The 15,834-nt window shown below is 40.1% G+C and overlaps 1 protein-coding gene across 1 annotated transcript; it reads left to right on the forward strand.

Moving 5' to 3' along the window:
* Window positions 1-10,499: 10,499 nt before the first annotated feature.
* snrpe (small nuclear ribonucleoprotein polypeptide E) lies at window positions 10,500-15,602 on the forward strand. Its single transcript, XM_076757218.1, has 5 exons — window positions 10,500-10,678; window positions 11,983-12,009; window positions 12,112-12,174; window positions 13,721-13,799; window positions 15,406-15,602. The coding sequence occupies exons 1-5, from the start codon at window positions 10,625-10,627 to the stop codon at window positions 15,459-15,461; spliced, it is 279 nt and encodes a 92-aa protein (XP_076613333.1). The 5' UTR covers window positions 10,500-10,624; the 3' UTR covers window positions 15,462-15,602.
* The last annotated feature ends 232 nt before the right edge of the window (window positions 15,603-15,834 follow it).

Below are 15,834 nucleotides of genomic sequence, written 5' to 3' on the forward strand. Positions count from 1 at the left end.
GCAATCCCTTTGTGATCCTCAGGCTTTTCATCTAATGCCGCTAAAATTTGGCCAAAACTTTGGATCTTGACCAAATACCTGCAAAACGAATGACATTCCCATCAGCCTCAGCTGTATTTTGTGTTTTGTGCTAATTAGCAAATGTACACATGCTAACATGCTAAATTAAGATGGTGAACTTGATGAATATTATACCTGCTATACATGAGCATGTTAGCATTGTAACTGTAACATGTTAGCACGCTTACATTAGCATTCAGCTCACAGCACTTGCTGTGCCCAAGTAGAGCCTAACAGATCTACTAGCATGGCAGTCGACTCTTGGTCCTGTTCAGATTTATTGCAAGTTGACTGGAACGGTTTCAGAAGACTGTAATTAGCTCAATTTTTCTGGAGAACAAGCCCCAGTAGTTCTAAGTGAAGGTGTGTGAGCCTCAAGCTGGGCTACTTTTCCTGTTGTTTGGGGTGAATGAACAGACCTTTCCCTACTATTAGGTATTGCTCTTAATATGACCAATGTCTGTGGAAGCACACACATCTCTTGTGGCAATTTTTCCACTCAGAGTGAGACATGTGATGTTGACAGACGGCAGCAGAGAAGAAAGGTGGTTCCTGAGTTTCTGTTGCAAGTGGAATCCAAATATGACAATTTATTTAGCTGCTGTTGCGCACTAATGAGTCAGACCGCAAATATCATGATGATTGAAAGAACTGCTCGGAAACAATGATAATTATCTCCTCTGTTGAACATCTTTACTGTCAGCAAATCAACCAGCACACTGGGTATGTGAGCACCTTGGCCTGTGGAGTGACTAAAAAATGCTGGATCCTTACCATGACTGAATTTTGATAGACACGATTAATAAATTGTAATGCTGAAATGAAGATTATATGTAGAAATGGTAGCACTTAGCATAGCTCTTGATTACACTTTTGACTCACACTGTGTTTTTTAATGAGTCAACTGTGGCAGTTAAATGCAGGAATCTGTCCTGTTAGTTGGATGGTTTTATTTTCATTTATTTATTTATTTTTTGGTCTTTTATGAAACTTTTGGAGTAAGACTTTTTTTTTTTTTTTTAGTTTGGCATTTAATAAAACATATTTGAAGAAACTGAATTCTACAGGTTTGTATGATGATTATACTGTAACTGTAATACCTTTAGATTACAGCCCACCAATTACTGTGTTATTATTTAATGTCAACAGGATATGAATAAAATAGCTATTGGGTTCTTCAGCCTGCATGTTAGTACAAAGGAAGAAGACAAAGGGTTAGGGTTTGTGTTTGAGATTGACTTATAGTAGTATTATTAGTAGTATTTTTATTACTGGGTAACAAGGAAGGAACAATGGGTTTACAATGTTGATACTGAAATTGAATTATTAATTAAATAGAGTATGTAGTGGCACTTTAATGTAGGTTTAGGCTTGGAAGAAGGGTGTGTGTTCATAGCTATGGCTATAAAAGAATAGTTCCTGCTTTTGTAGGTTATGTTTTTTATATGATTGTTAAATACTGGGTTTTGGAAAGGTTTTTGGAAGGTAGCCAAATGGTTTACAATCCCATTAAATATTATTTGCACAACCTTCAGTCCTCACTGTGGCTGCAGGTTTTTCTGAGTGATGAACTTTAAACTTGTGATCTGTATATTTAGTAGATTGGCTGCACCAAACTGTCAATGTTGTGATAAATGGATTTTGTCTCCACTTCACATGCATACCTATTTGTTGTTGCATTGAGGTTGCCAATTACTGAAACAGTCACTCAAAACTTTAAATCTTTCATTCCCACAAACAAAACAAAGAATGTTCTGTATGTCATAGCTATGGGAATTTTACAAGTCTGCGGGAAATCCACTTCATACTGAGCTCATAGTGAGGCAGCATGCTTTATCCTTCGTTCATTTATTTCAATTGGGGAAACTTGACTTTCTGCACAAGTCAATGTACTGTATATCCCCAATTCACAGCTGCTGAACTCTGGCATAAATAGACCAGACGTGTAACAGCGGATTGATGCAGCTGGTGGACACAGCGGCGCAATATAACATGTCGACTCTGACATTCACACCTCCACAGGCTGGAATCAGAAACATCTGGCAGGTATTTCAACCTCACACATCATGAGATGCTGAGTACATACCAGGAACTCTAACAGTTTTAGCATAAAGGTGAGAACTCAATAGCAGGATGCAGACAGCTTCAGTTAGAATAAAGGCAACAGTTAGGAATCAGCAAGACAAGCTATTTCAAAGGGAGGAGGGAAAAGATCCAAAAGTGAGCAGGTGGTGGTAAAAACAGGCAAGCGGGCAGATCAACACAATAGATGATCAGGCAAATGGGACGAGCATGTGAGCAGGTGTTTATATACTGAGGTTCTGATTGGATGATGACAGGCAGGTGTGCAGACAGCAGAGAATCGGGTGGATAAAGGTGGGAATGGGCGAGGGCCGCTGCTCGTTCAGGTGAGGAATGACAAGGTCTGCAACAAGGAAAGAGCTGGTATTGGGAAAACATGATGAACTGGATGAAAACAGAACATGAGTCAAGTGGAGGCCGAATGCGTGACAGGAAGGTGTATTTCAGTAACTCCAGTTCGCAGTAGTCTTTACACAATGTAGTTGTAAAGGAGCAGCACATCTTCTTCCTCTTACTGCTGACGTAATGAATGCAAAGGTGTAAACATGAAGGACTGCCGCTACTAAAGAATCCACCATAAATCATAACTGACATCTTATTTCTTTGATAAGCCTTTGCAAGTAAAATAAAATAGAGTAGAAATTATAGAGGTCAACAAAATGCCTGAATTTGAATCAGTCCCTCCTGAAGCTGCAGAGCTATAGTGATGCCATCATCTTCAGACAAATCATATTGGCGCTCACAGGGAATAATTACTCAACTGTTAGCACACCATGACTCCAGGCATGGTGACTTGACTGTGACATGGAGACACACCCTGGTCCACAGCTGAAACCACTTTATTCAAATAAGACTTCCTTCGAAATTTCTCAAACTAAAATTCTTTCCCAATAATTTCCCATAATAGTTAGTGCAGATTTTCCCTTTAGCAGATGAGGTGAGGTCACTTTCTCATGATGCAAACTGTTTTGAGGGGAGACCTGCAGAATAATGCTGTAGGACCAAAGTTTCCACCCCGGTCAGAACACGGAGACCCTGAAAGTCCTTTGGTTTAAACTGTGACATGGACTTCTTTTCATTTCCTTGAAGATCTGGACAAAGTTCTCTTTGCTGGCATGTAGACTCTGCTGCATAGAGCTTTACAACAGAGAGAGACTCTAATTTAACTACAAACTACAAAAACTAACATCACATCTGAAGGGATGTCTTAAAATTACTTGAATTTTTTCTCTTGTTTGTAAAGTGTATTGAGACACCTGGGACTGCTTAAACCAGCCTTACTTGCTTATGTACTTACTCTTTGGAATGGAAATGTAAAAATATTTAATTCACAAGGATTCAGAATGAAATCGAACAAATTGTCATCGTTGAGAAACAGTGGCCTCCAAATATTTGATATTTTTACTCCAAGCTGCATTAGTGGATGTTGTTTTTCCAGTAGGGGGAAAGTGGAACAAGTTAAAGACACTGACATACTATCACTTCTGTGATCACCAGCAAACAGTAGCCTACAAACACATCGAGGAGACTCCTCCTGGTGAGTGTGAGTCCAGCATTCACTCTTCCTTTAGCTTTGTTCTGGTCTGCACAAATTATGACTATGACTACTTTCACTTTACTTACCGTCATCGGAGCCATTGTTCATGTAAAAACTATGAGTGGTGCAGCTTTAGTAAATGATTAAAAATTGCCATTGATCACTTTTTCTGTTTATGGACAGCAGTTTCTATCTCTAATTATTATCTCATTATCTAGAGCAACAGTAAGGATAAAACACACAAAATATGTGTGTGTTGAATGAACAAAGAGCGGCTTCAAGGGTATTTCATACTTTCATACACTCAAAAACATGTAAGCACTCTAGGAAGTGTTAAAATAATGGTTGGAATAATATTTGATTAATATCTGAGAGCAGTGAGATGGTCAGAGATATTGCTGAAGCTTTCCTCCTCCTCCTCCTCCTCTCCTCCCCCCTTCCTCTCCCCTCTGTGCCTCTGCTCACTGACCCCTGCCACTTGCAGAGCAGCTTTGGCCAACATGTTCATCAGATCCCCAGCGTTACGGCCAAACAACCTCACAATGAAAAATGCCTCCACATTTCCCCGGTTTCACAAACACTGTTTGAAACAAAAAGCCCTTATCGGACCTGCGTATTATTCATCGTGTTAATTGGAGGGAAAATAAATGCATTGTGCATCTCGATGGCGCTGTTAAAACAAGATAAGAACTACACGAACAGGTCTGCGGCAGTGGCTATTGAATGAATTGTTTAATAGAGAAAGTGTGAACAAGTTGTTCGCTGTTTTTTTCCCCCTCTCTGCTGTGCTGAGGTCTGGTGTTGCTCACAGTATGTGACCAATTTGGTAATCCCCTGCTATGTCATTTATTTATTGTCACTTATTCTGGCATTACCCATTCAAGCAACAAAGGTCAGAGGCCAAACCTGTGCAGACACGTTACAACTACAAGCACACACAATCACCACCCAAAGCAAACAGGGCTGATAACCCAACCGCTCGACACATGGATATAAAGTTGTGTGTATTCCCCCAAACAGCAACCTCAGCCAGCAACATCTGCGTTTCCGAAAGTACCCTGAACATTACAGTCAGCTCCTGCAGATATGGAGAAGATCATACTGGTTAGATGAATATGAATAAGTAAGAGGTTCTTTCACATGGAAAATGTTACATTCTCAGCAGCTGTCAAGCTTTTCTTCACCTTAGGCCACAAAGGACCTCACCTCTCTATTTGCTTTTGTTCCCGACAAGTACAGCCACCTTATATAGAGAAAGTGACAGCTTTGCATGAATTAACAAATGTACTTTTTGGCTTGATGATCGTGCGTTAAATTTTTTCTCCCTCCTTTCAGAAAAGGTTTCAGAAAAGCCTTAAGGATTGTACATTTTTCATAAATCATGTAAAATGAAAGCATGAAAATCCATGAAATCATGATAACAAGGTTAACAGGTCATATATGGCGGCGCTTTCAGAGTAAACAAATATGGGTGTATGCAGTGAGGTGAGATGCCACAAACCGTAACCTGGTTTTGCAGCATCTACTGATGGACTACTTCAATTTACTCAGAGATAATTATATCATGAGTCACATTAGTGAAGTCCATATTTGGTAAAGTTCAGGCACAGAAAATAGAAACATGATTGCACATGTTTTTATAATTACTTTGCTTCCTACATCACAGGGTAGAGCCATAACGAGTCACTCCACCCTGTACTGAGACAAGCTGATTGTCTACTTTGAATAAAGGGAATAAACATGTCAGTAATCATGCTTGTTTGGTGATGGTGGTGAATGGCGCCACAAATACTGACCTGTGTGTCACACTAAGCATGAATAGGTGTGTAAGTGTAGGTGGAGGGTTCACGTACAGGGTGAAACACCCCATCATCAAAATGCTCACGAACCCACTTGCTCCAATTCAAAGTCACTGACTTAAACAGTTTATTCACATCAAAACACTGATGCTAATGTGTTTTCAAGCTGCCTGTAGATATTTTATGGCAGTATTCAACATCTAAGTGAGACTATTTGTTTTCCAGGCTTACACACACAAAGACATCATCATTAGGTGACCTGACCGAGAGCAAGGCTGTGTTCCAAATCACCCTCCTGTTCACTCATTTACTGTTCCCTTCGTAATAAAGGCTGAAGAGTTTACTCTATAGGGAGCAGTACATAGAGATTTTTGACACATTGCTCGGTGTTGCATCATTTGACACCCATAGCACACACCATATGTTGTACAGGCAGAAGAAGTAATCCCGTTGTAGGGATGTGGGTGAGCGAAGGTAATAAAACTGTTGAAGAGATGTATGTTGACACTGTGAAAAAGGACAGTGGTGTATCGTGATGAGTTGACGTGCGTCATGCTGCCGGTGTGCATGTGGGCTTATGTAAAAATAAGGGTTTCAGGAATTTTGACACATCTGACACCAGTGTTTTACCCTTCATGAATCATAATCATTTCACGTCATGACTGGCAGGTACTGACTTGCATTATCCTAAATTACGCATGTAACAAAATTTAAGTCGTTTTTCAAGTTTCCTAGCAAACATTAGCCATCAACTGCTAGTCAAACTGTACCAGACTACAATGTCTGACCACATGAGCATAAAAACCGTGAACTTTAGAAGAGGAATCGGTTCATTTCAATGGAAAAACTCAATTAATGGACTGACCAGTGGAGGTAGCAAGCAGTCACTACATTACTAAGTTTCCAGCATCACTTATTTTGTGAGGACTCAAGGAATGCATTAGCTGTTTCACCCATCTGATAAATAAATACATGAATTCAGATTTATTTTTGCCACGTTTCAGGAATACGTGGCCTGTTTTTGAGTTGGTATTGTTTGCTGCAAGTGTGTCAAATGGACATGGCCAGAGCTGAGCTGAAAAACAAAGACAAACTGAACCTAACATGGCATACATTAACTGTCTGTCCCTTTAATGTGTGGGTATATCACTTAGCCTCAGATTAAACTCCACTAACAGCACTCATCCAGCCCTAAGGCGAAAGGTTACACACTGCAGAATTAAATGTAACTGTTCATTCTCAGTAAATATAAATATTTGAGTATGCAATGTTTCCCTGCAAGAATTGTATTCTTGTATCTAAGCATAAGTTACATAATAAATATGTAATTAAACTGACAGGCATTTTTTTTTTTTTTTTATCAATATCTGCTCAGACTGGCAGTCTAGCACAAACTGTGTTCCAAGCACGCTATGAATATCCTGTCAGTCAGCGAGGCAGGAAACAGACAGCCAGCGGGTTGTCTGGCAGGCTCTACCAGGCCTGCAGTGGTCAAGCCTGTCAGGTGGGGGTTAGGCAGGTGAGGCAGATAGTGAAACAAAGAACCACCACCAGCCCCCCTCCTCCTCTTTCCCCATCCCGTCTGCCTTCCCTTCCCCTCAGAACAATCACCACCAACAGGAACAGGAAGTGATGTAGAGAGGAGGTTGATCTAACCAGGGCAATTCCTTTGGCCGGGTCAGACGAGGAAAGAGAAGGTAGGAAAGACAGGCGTGGAAGTGAGAAAAGATAGAGAACACACGCAGCAAGTAGTGGCAGGGTATCCTGTTTGGGTGTGTGAGTGCATGTGTATAACTTTCCTATTTATAGATTATTCCAGCAATGTGTCACAGTGTTGTCTGTGGTGTTCAGCAGAGACTTACAGTATCATGTATTAGGAGAAAGAATGTATTTTAACTCATGTGATATAACTCTCATGATGTTTATTCTTTACTATTCACACTGTTCATATTTTATCCTACTAGATTTGATCATTACGAACACAGTTCCCTGCCCTGACAGATATCACAAGATGCCCATATGACCTTGACTGTGAATGAGGCCATGACAGCAGTTTGAGGCACCACACACTTGTGTGTGTGCATGTTAACACTAGCCTCCTCATTGTTATTTTGACTCCAGGGCCTCTATGGCGGCCAGCTGGAGTGCCAGTGTCTGCAGTGTCTCCCTTCTCTCGGTCTTCCTTGAGAATGTGAGCAGCCGTGTGGCATTGAGAGTCAGCAGCCCATTCCTGCTCTCATAGCACAAAGACAAGCATGTAGCACTTGACAGCGATGCCCGATGAGCGACGCACGCTACCACAAGCTGCAGCAGTCCTGCCTTTTAAGATGCGGCTGAGGGGTCCCTGCCCTGAAAGGTGACACCTCAGCCTGCGCCACCGAGGCTCCTTGCGTCTTTTCTTTCCCCCCACTTGCGGACTCTCGTCTGTCCTCGGCTGCTAATTTCCATCACACTTTCTCTTCTGAGCAGGGAGACAGGCCTGTGTTGTATGTTATTAATACTATTGTTAACTGCACACTCAAGGCTGGCCTCTCTGACCCAACTCATCATGTTACAGGTATATTGTACACAACAGAGAAATTGGCAATCCTGCTTTATATAATACCATCTATAAATATCGGAGGGAATACCTTGGCCAGTTATGGTTAGATGCAGACTGCTATGATGACAACAGTCTTTCTTCCAGGCCTGAAAGCAGGGGGTGTTTTTAAGAGATTAAAGATTAAGAGAGAGATTTGTTTTGTTTTTTTCTTCACTCTTAATCTGAGAATTAGTAGCCAATATGTAAGAGGTAAATGCCAGTGAATGCTGATTTCCATTTATCGTCCCATGGTCCAGAGAAACTGCTGTTCACTTTACCAAACAGGTCAGGAATTCTGTCAGAACGCTGGTGGAGTATCTGCTGTAACGTCTGATATGACACAGCACCCTCTACAGGTGAATATCATGGAGTCGTTTTAGACCTGTATTTACCAGCCGCTGACACTGAAATGTTGGATATGAGTGAAAGTTAAATGTAAAAATCTTTCATTTTTACTCCTACTTGCAAATTTAAGAATGGAAGTTATTTCTCACATATCCAGCGATTTAAAAATTATTTTATGTAAACATATGATAGGACTTTTTGCTGTTTTCATTGTATCTATCAGGGTTGCAAACAACAAGAATGAAGAAAGCATTGATTTGGTTTGCAATCACTTTATATGCATCTTTTTTATTTACACTTGTCCAGTTTGCTTTTCTTTTTGTTTCCATTTGAGCCAATTTTGTGCTATTTCATCCCAATCTATTAATCCCTATTTCTGTTATACTTCTTATAATAAAACGCTGCCAGTCTGATGGGATTCTTCATAAAATATATTTCTGCTTGTTTAAGCAAGGTCAGCTAAGAACATTCCCCAAGCTGTTACAAATTCTCAGTGGCTTGCTCAAGGGCATTTCAGCAGTATGAAAGCAAAGAAAGGCCATATGGATTAGAATCTTAAAAGCAACTGAATACCCAGTTGTAAAATTTCAACAATACAGAGGACTTACTGTTGAAATTTCAGTACACCCTGAACTGAAAACTATTTATCTGAACGTCTAATGTTTGAATTCCCCTCTTTGGAATTTGTAATATTTTTTAGGAGTTTTCAATATTTTAAATACTGTATTTATACATTTTGAACATAAAAGTTCTACTCAAGTCCATAATCAACTTTCTCAAATTGGATTGGTGAAATTCAGACAAGATAAGGGATTCAAACATGCCGGATCCTGAAAAAAATATTGTGTTTTTTAAGTTGCATATCTTGAAATTAACTTCTGGAAATGCCAAAGGGGAATTAAAACCACATACGTTCTGAGCAACATATCTTTTCTTCCACAGCTGGACTTCAAAATAGGTAGTCCACTTGAAGGACAGAGTCCCTGCTCATTACAAGTTAATCAAAAACATAAAAATACCAAAGTATGTAAATACCTGAACATTACACTAATATGTAAGATTACTGAACATGTCATTCTAAAGCCATGGCCATTATTCTGCTGCATTATTTTCTTGTGGTTTCACCAGACTTTGGACCTTGACTGCAGGAATTTGCTCCCATTCCCATACAGGTGCATTTATTAATAGATGTTCAAGTTCAAATGTGGTATATTGGAATAGAGAAACCACTGTTATCCATATGGTTGAATCATGCCAAAGGCAGGTCAGGCACATGTGTGGTGGGCTCTCAAGGGCTCTTAAAACTACACGTGTGTCAATGTCTTTTTAATTTTACTCATAATATATGTAGCTGCAGATTATATAAGACTTTCAAAAGAACTCCCGGTCCAGGAACAGTTGTGCACAATGTACTGCATGAACAATGTCAGTCATCGCTGGCAGCGTCAGCGGGTGAGAGGGAGCCATAATAGTTTTCTTTCTCCATGAGGCCACCTGGTGGGTTGATCTGGCCATAGCTACCAAAACAAAAAACAAATGATTTCAGGGAATTACAAAAAGCACAACGATACACTAAATAAGTTTCTTGTGTTTCTTGTATGTTATATGCTTATGAATGATTTTGAGAGTGCTTATTGACCTTCTACTGACAAAGTATATGACTCAAAATGAAAACTCGCTATTGAATTTAAAGGTGAGTGTGGATATAGACAGGATCAGGATCAGTGGTCATCATAAATGGCAACAAGGAAACACTGACAATGGTTTGTGTAAAACAGTTCATTTTGCTTTGATGGTGGATTTGGAGCTGTCAACATGGCTCAAAATGGCATTGCCATGACGGTGAACAGTGGCTGTGGTTGACTGTTGCAGTAAAAGATAAAACTAAATTAAAGATTAATTTTGTTATCATCAATGCTTGCTTATGAATGCAACATTTGTTTTATTTACTTTTTACTGTCATCTTAAAAAAATGTATATATGCACATGCACAATCAACTGTGCACTGTTTGTGGAGCAACAAGTAGGCGCAGTACTGGCCTCCTACCGACAGGGGCGCTGAGCCACATTATGTGACTTTTTTTTCCCAACTGGCACCGCACGCGGAAGGAAACCCGCCATTGAAGCAACCTCACAACGTGAGCCTCTCGTTTATGTGCACTCTGTTAAAAAGGTGCCAATTTTTCATCTTATACCCACCGCTGGTATTTTGTTGGAGTCATGGCGTACAGAGGACAAGGACAGAAGGTCCAGAAGGTTATGGTGCAGCCCATTGTATCCTTTTCATTGCAATGAACGACAGCCGCGGTTGAATTGCATGATACAATAACTTAGCAGCTAAGCTAACCTTTTTGGGTAGATAGACGGAGACTCCCAACTGAGTTCGCTCACGGACGCGTAGCCCCAGGTGGTTTAGACGATCTATCCCGCCGGATTATATTTCACGTATTATCATATATATACACTGCCCCCTGATTATATTTCACGTATTCGTGTCATTTATAGCATATATTATGTATTGGCACACGTATTATTTCTTAACACCACTCCAGTAAGAATAACACTACTGGATAAAACGACGGCGGAGTATGCCAGTCGAAGCGGCAGTAATGCCAGTAACAGGACGTTCTTGGCCAGTAATAGGACTGGTTTGCTAGTCCGGAGTTGTTGTTCGCTCTTTTCTACACGCATAAATTGTCGGGAGTTATAGAATCTACACGCATAAATGGTCGGGAGTTATAGAATGGTCCGGAGTTTTCGTTAGCTCTGCGGTACAAGTTAGCAATGTTGTTAACGGAAACGGAAAGAGGATTTATCCACCACTTGTTAAAACGTAACGACAAAGTCAATTCATAGGCTAATGGTCATACTGTAGGTGTATTTGAAACAATATGTCACTAATTATATGTCAAATACACTTGTACGTAACAAAAAACTAACATAAAAAAAGATAACTAGCTCCGTTATATGTCGGTGGGCTCGATAGTCTGGCTAGCGGGAGAGTGCCGACCGGGGATAGTCCCGCGTTGGGGTAGACAATCAGGGAATCCCTTTTTGCAGTCATTAATTTCCCATGAGTGGGAACGAGGATACTTTTAGCAGACTTATCGGGAGTTATCAAGGTTTAATACAAGCAGGAAATTGTGTGTTGATTAGAAATACTTGTGTAAATACTTCCGCTTATTTGAAATGCCTTCAAAGGAAATAGCCGCTTTAACGTTACCTACCTAAAGCCCGCAACAGTGCATACAGCACCTCTGGTATTGTGTTTATTTCGACGCCGCTTCGAGTTACATGCAAAAGATTTACGTACATTGCCACCGTTACCAGTTCAATATCCTAAAGTAAATGATGTTGAGTTAAAATAGAGACGATGTCTGCATTACGTAAGTAGAATTTTACATTGACTTATTAAACGTATCGTTAGTTTTCCAAACGCCTGTTTCTGCTGTGAATAAGTCTGAAAAGCGACATAATCAGGGAGTTGTGCTGTGACCCCATGCGTGAACATATTCATCTTGTATCATGTTTGTGTGTTTTTTTTCTAAGAATTAAATTTCCTTGACTCCGTGTATCAGAACCTAATTTTCAGGTATCTACAAAATGTAAGTATTTAGTTAAATCTTTGAACCTCTTTTCTTCTGATTTGTTTTACGTGGTGGATGAATAAAATTGATTTGTGCTCTCTTCTCTCCTCTCTTTCCCAGCGCTCACGGATCCAGGTCTGGCTGTATGAACAGGTGAACATGCGGATAGAGGGCTGCATCATTGTAAGTTGTCTTTTTTTTGCTTTTTTCTGTAACCTGGAAAATAAAATGATAATGTTTGATTTCAGACAGTCATTTCATTAACATATGACTAACGGACAGTGTAGGGAAGTCATTGAGTAAGTACAGCAAATAGACTAAATGGTCTGGAGGCTTCCTTATATCAGACAGGATTTTCAGCTTGTTACAATCAGTTAAATCGTCAATCTGATATCCGCCGCCCCCCCCCCCCCCCAACTGATTCCCATTGGGGAGTTGGATTTGATTTTTCCTAAAAAATCATTAGCGATCACCTGCCTCAATACAATACAATTTAAAGTCGATGCTGATGCACAGCCGTGTCAACATACTTTGAATAAATGCCTTCAAAGCAGAGTGCTGTTTAGATAAATTTAGAACCGGCTCGATTAGCAGCATCTATGTTTTCTTTAGTGGTGACTATTGTTGTTATTATTCCTTCTCGGTTCCTGTGCAGAGCTTGACAACCGCACTAGGCCCGTCTGTGGTGCTGATTGGCTAATTGTTAGTCATTGTAATTGTCAGTAATTGTTGATGAGCTCATTAGATCAATTACCTTCTAAGTGAGAAACTGCTGTTTCATGTCAGGATGCCAGACCCAAATCAGTCAACTCGGTGGAGTGGTTGGATTCAAAGATGTGGACCTTGGTCTGGTCTGAAGGAGATTCTGAAAACAGAGTCATATCCTCTGGCCATGTCTGGATGGGAATATGGAGTCATTTTGCAAGAGATCTATTTTCCCTGTCCATGCTAGGGAAAAATAGAGCGTGGTATTTTCAGATTGATCCACACTGGAGAGCTCTTTTGAATAGCTCCATACTGGGATTGGGTTCCATTCTTTTTTTTGGGACACTTGTGCCCCCTAACCCCCTGTCTAGACTGCAAATGTTGTGACAACATTGCATTAATGTGGACACTGAAGTGTCAAAAGATTCGATAACACTGGCCTGTGAGGTCAGTCAATTTGTATTTTGCCAGTTTTGCACACCAGTTTTCACTGACATATGCCAGTGAAATTTTCATGCTGTAGAAGCTGTAGGATGTGAAAAATGCAGGCTAAGAAAGGTTTCATAGAATCTCAACAGCCATTTTTATATTATTGTGTAATAAGGGAAAGGGTTTCAATTTTTATGTTCTCACCTCAGAATTTTCTGTTGGAAGTCTCTTTTGGCCATTTTATTTTGTGCAGATGAAATCAAAACCACGCAGCTCAGTTTAAGTGATGGCCAACAATAGTTTGCCGTCCTCATGGAGTATTTTAACATCTAATGGCTCTGACAGCATGTTGTTTAGGGTACCTTGATATTGCTAATGACACAGTAGCATTTGTTATTTGATCGTTTGCTAATTTCATTGATGATGCTAATGATCAGTCCTCACAAACACACAACTTCCTTATGAACAGGTGGCATTCATCCAGTTGAGAAGCAATTTATGACAAGTTGATGCATCCAATAAAGGCAAGCCACCCAGAAGGATGCAAGGAATTTGTGACAGTATGAAAATGAATATGTAACCCTCCCATTCTTAGGGCTTTGATGAATACATGAACCTGGTCCTAGATGATGCTGAGGAAGTCCACATGAAGACTAAGAGCAGAAAGCCACTGGGTAAGGGCATGCATATCAGCACACTTGACACCGTGATATGAAAATATCCCCAAACTCAGTAAACTCACTATTTATACTACAAGCAGCCAGAGTTGGTGACAAACAAGGAAATTAAATGAAACATCCCCAGACATTGCCACTGTTTAACATAACATGTTCAAAAGTGCAGCTGGCAGCAGTGAAGGCTCTGCTACCTACCAATTCACAGAAATGTGTGGCTGTGGGTGGCATGTGAAAGTTTGAGCACCCCTTGTCAAAATTTGTTACTGTGAATAGTTTAGTAGGTAGAAGATGCACTGATCTCCAAAAGTGATAAAGTTAAAGATGAAACATCCTCTTCAATGTTTTAAGCACTGTAGTCCTGCATTATTTTTGTTTTAGAGTGAAAAAAAGCAAAGGAGCACCAAGTCTGGGCACCCCAAGCGATTCAAGGAACATCTAAACAAGCCTCATGCATTTTGGAAACAAGTCCTATGACCTTATGAAGTAAAAATAGAACTTTTTGGCCACAACAAGCAAAGTTTTGTTTGGAGAAAAAAGGGTGCAACAAAAGAACACCTCTCCAACTGTTAAGCACAGATCAGGCAATCAGACTTTGGGCTTGTGTTGCAGATAGATAAGATAAGGTAAGATAAGATAAGATGGGACTTAATTGATCCCACAGTGGGTAAATTTAGTAAAAAATAGTGGCGCAGTGAACAATTCACTGATAGAGGGAAGAACGGATTCAATTTAATACCAGCAAACTCTGGAATCAAACATCACAGTCTGTAAAAAACAACACTCAACTGCCTCAAGAGGCACATGTTGAAGGTTTTGCAGTGCCCCTCACAGAAGTAGAAGCCTTTTGCGAGGTAGAATGGGCAAAAATCCCCTGAGCAAGAAATGAAAAAATCTTAGTTGTCCACGAAAAGCGTTTACAAGCTGTGAAAAGCTTAGACATTGCAGGCACTCTTCAATGTTTTGGTGTGATTTATTATCACGCTGCAGCATCTCCTCTGCTCTGTCGAGGTTGAGCTCCTCCAACTTCTCTTGTTACTGTAAGCGCACCCTAAATCCTACACACAGGACCATTAAAGAAGTACTTTACTTCATGTATTCTGTTATTAAACAGGATGACTCGTAGCACAGGTGAGACAGTAAAATATGGAAAGAGAAGTGAGAGGAGGGCAGGAGAGAGAAGAAAGAGGCAGATTAGGACAAGGAGAAACAAGATCAACCATAGGACATAGGCTATCTGGGTGGGTGTTGAAGCATTTTATTAAATTACATCTGCAACTACATATACAAATATCTGTCTAAAGCCCTTCTTATGTCTGCAGACTTGATAAATATCTTCTGGTGGTGCAAAATAAAACACACCACAGCTGGAAATGATCCTGGATTTGAAACACTGTTAGTGGAGAAAAACAAACATGCCATTGATCCTACTTGGACTGTGGCACTAGATTCCCTATTATCTATAGCAAATTTGATGGGCTCTCAGTGCTTTGTCCGAAAGTGAACTGACACTTTGTATCTCTTTCCATCCATCATCTTGCTCTTCTGATCCACCTCCACTTGGGTTTCTCCCTCTTTCTTCCTTCTTTCCTTCTTTGTCTCCCAGGGAGGGTCATGTTGAAAGGAGACAACATTACCTTGCTGCAGAGTGTGTCTAACTAGGACAATGGAGACACCTACAAATTTCTTTTCTTTTGGTTTTTGCAAATGGTCTTGAGTGTGTTTATGTTTATATAACATGAATATTGTAGTTTATTTCAACCACATGTTTCCATTTTGAAAATAAAGATTTTTTTTTTCTTAGAGCTTTTGGTGTTTGAACTTATTCCACTAAATGTTTCTAACCCTCATTTGGCTGAATGAGTATCTGGGTCATTGGGTTGCACTGCCATCTAGTGGCAGACAACAACATTGTCATGTAGTTATGTAGGTCAAACTCGCCGCTGCCAGTACAGTATGACAGGACAAAGTATTTGCTTGAAAGATGAACATGTTTGTGTTGTATATGTAGGACTGTTTTGTATAGGGTTATATT

Source organism: Chaetodon auriga, chromosome 2, assembly GCF_051107435.1.
Source record: "Chaetodon auriga isolate fChaAug3 chromosome 2, fChaAug3.hap1, whole genome shotgun sequence".
In the NCBI taxonomy this organism is placed as follows: Eukaryota; Metazoa; Chordata; class Actinopteri; order Chaetodontiformes; family Chaetodontidae; genus Chaetodon; species Chaetodon auriga.